The sequence below is a fragment of the Nannospalax galili genome, unplaced genomic scaffold, assembly GCF_000622305.1.
Source record: "Nannospalax galili isolate Female #2095 unplaced genomic scaffold, S.galili_v1.0 scaffold161, whole genome shotgun sequence".
Taxonomy (NCBI): domain Eukaryota; kingdom Metazoa; phylum Chordata; class Mammalia; order Rodentia; family Spalacidae; genus Nannospalax; species Nannospalax galili.
Genome location: NW_008348586.1, coordinates 2,108,375 through 2,110,794, shown reverse-complemented (window position 1 = coordinate 2,110,794; position 2,420 = coordinate 2,108,375). Strand labels below are relative to the sequence as shown.

The 2,420-nt window shown below is 49.7% G+C and overlaps 1 protein-coding gene across 4 annotated transcripts in view; it reads left to right on the top strand.

The window, feature by feature from the left end:
* The window catches only part of Armh3 (armadillo like helical domain containing 3), a 253,901-nt gene extending 251,481 nt beyond the window's left edge, over positions 1–2,420 (top strand). For 3 of the 4 annotated variants that reach the window (XM_008845618.3, XM_029569626.1, XM_008845621.3), the window contains one exon: positions 775–2,420. In XM_008845618.3, the coding sequence (XP_008843840.1) occupies positions 775–867 (93 nt within the window). In that variant the 3' untranslated portion in view covers positions 868–2,420. The remainder of the gene's footprint in view (positions 1–774) is intronic. The other variant, XM_008845617.3, reaches the window with a different exon arrangement.

Genomic DNA, 2,420 nt, shown 5'->3' with positions numbered 1-2,420 from the left:
CATAACACACACACACACACACACACACACACACACACACACACACACGAGAAACAGGAGGCCTTAGAAATTAAAACTTGCAATCACAAGTTCAAGTATTAGGATGAATCATGGCAACGTAGTCTTAGAAAGATATCTCTTTCTCTCTCTCTCTCTCTCTCTCTCTCTCTCTCTCTCTCTCTCTCTCTCTCTCTCTCTCTCCCCCTCCCTCCCTCCCTCCCCCCCCAGCTCAGGCTGACCTGGAACTTACCATGTAACCCAGGCTGGTCAGGAACTTAAAGCAGTTCTCCTGCCTCAGCCTTCCAACTGCTGGGATTACAGACATGAGCCTTCTCCTTGCTGGGAGCTATGTCTGGAGGCTCTGTAGCACTGCCTCTGCCTTCTTCACATTGTCTCCTGGCTGCACCTATGGCACAGAGGAGCTAAGGTCTGGTCTACTTGGGAGCTAATGAGCCCGAGTTGCCTGCTGTTTGTCCTGCTGCTTCTTACCTGGTGACTTCATTAACTTTCCTATAGCAAAGCAGAAAGCAAAAGGCTTCCTGGACATTGGGAATCGAGGCAGATACACATTCTTTTCCTTCCTTGCTCTTTTATTTCTCATAAAACATACATACTATTTCCATGGACAAGCCTCCTTGCTGAGCCTGCTGGGTTCCTCATAAAAGTACGCCCTCAACACAGTGAACACTTCATCTTGGCTCTGTGCCTCTGCTGTTTGTAATGGAATGTTTTCTCTCTGCCTCTGCCCTCCCACCTTCCCCAACCCTTTCCCAGGTTCGTTCCATTAGCACCAATGTCCGGAGGAACCTGGCCTTCCACACACTCAGCCAGGAGGTCCTGCTAAAGGAGTTCTCCACTATCTCCTGAGGCCACACCGCCTGAGAGCCACTGACTGCCCTTGCCCACGAAGCTCCTGAGCTGGAGGGGGAGCGCAGGGAGTGGGGACTGCAAGGATTGGGGACTGCCTCCAAGGTTGGAGAGAAGCACAGACACAGACAAGAGACTTGGTGAAGGCCATGCTTCAGCAGAGTTTGGACAGTGTGGGGGGGGGGGCAAACCCAGGATGATCTTATTTGGGGAGGAATGGGTGGGTAAAGGAGAGTGTGAGGCTTCTAGGCTGGGCTCTCTGGATTCTGCCTCCTGTGTCCAATTGAGATCACAAGTTGTGTCTTCTGAGTAGTTTTCAGGAGCTGGTTGGGTAAGTCTCAGCTGATACCAACACTCTGAAGGCCAATGGCTAGTCTTGGCTGGTGTCACATCCTGTTTCCTTTTAACCTGGAGCTGAGCTAGGCCCCTACCCATGCTGCACTTTGTTCAGTCCTTAGAACCTTAGCTTAAGCTTAAGGTAGGTCAGGGTTAGGGTACCTTTTTCTGATTTCTAAATTCAAAGTTGATGCCTCTGAGAAACTGGAGATCGGAAACTTCCTGGTGCTCTGCTGTCTGACCACTACTTTCTGGATTTTAGTTTTGGCACCAGAAGTACCTGTTCACTTTCCCATGGCTTCTAACCATTGACTCATCAGCACAATAGGCCCACAACTTTAGCCTTTCATTTTAGTCTGTTTTATACTGTCTTAAAGAGTGTATGTGAAATAAACATTGACAGGTTTTCTGGAGCCCTCAAGGTGCCTACTTTGCTGGTTCCCTCTTCAGCAGCTTCCCCCCACCCCTCACTCCCCACTCCCTACACCAGGATCCTCTGCTGAGCTCCCCTCCACGTGTTCCACCCCCTTACCCTGCTGTTGTTTACATCCAGCCTGCCTAAGAATTTCCTCTTGGGAGGAATCTGTTCCTGCTGTGGTCTGGTGCTCCGAAGAAGAGAACCTGCTGGGGGTAGGGTGCCTTTCATCTGAAACAGGCCAGGTGAGCATCATTCTTCAGGCTCCACCTTGTCTAGCTATCTTGACTAGCTGGGCCTCAGGCACATCTCCTGTCCTTTGGGAAGTTGGTCTCCTGAGAGGCTAGCCAAAGGAAACTCCACAGGCCAACTTCCCCATAGCTGCCCCTGAAATAGCTGCACTCTAAGATCTTCCCTGTCTAAGCACTTTGTAAAGCCCCAGGATGGCAGGGAGCAAATAGCATGGAGGGAATCTGAGCAAGGGATAGATCAGGGCAGGCGGAGCTTCCCAAGCTGCTCTCCATTTAGTATCATCCCTTTGGGTACTTACCCTCCTTGGAAACTATAGTTCTGATTGAGCAGAAGTGAACTAGTTCTAAAGAATCCATGCAGACTGCCATGCATAGCAGGTTCTGAAGCCATCACAGGCTGCATCATCTTTGATCACTGGTCACTAGATGGATAACTTGGCAAGGGCGTTTAAGTGTTTTTCACGGTGATAAATCCCAGAGCTACTGGATCTGAAATTGGTCAAATTTGAAGCCAATCAAAGCTATTAAAACTTGATTTGTGTGGGACAGTC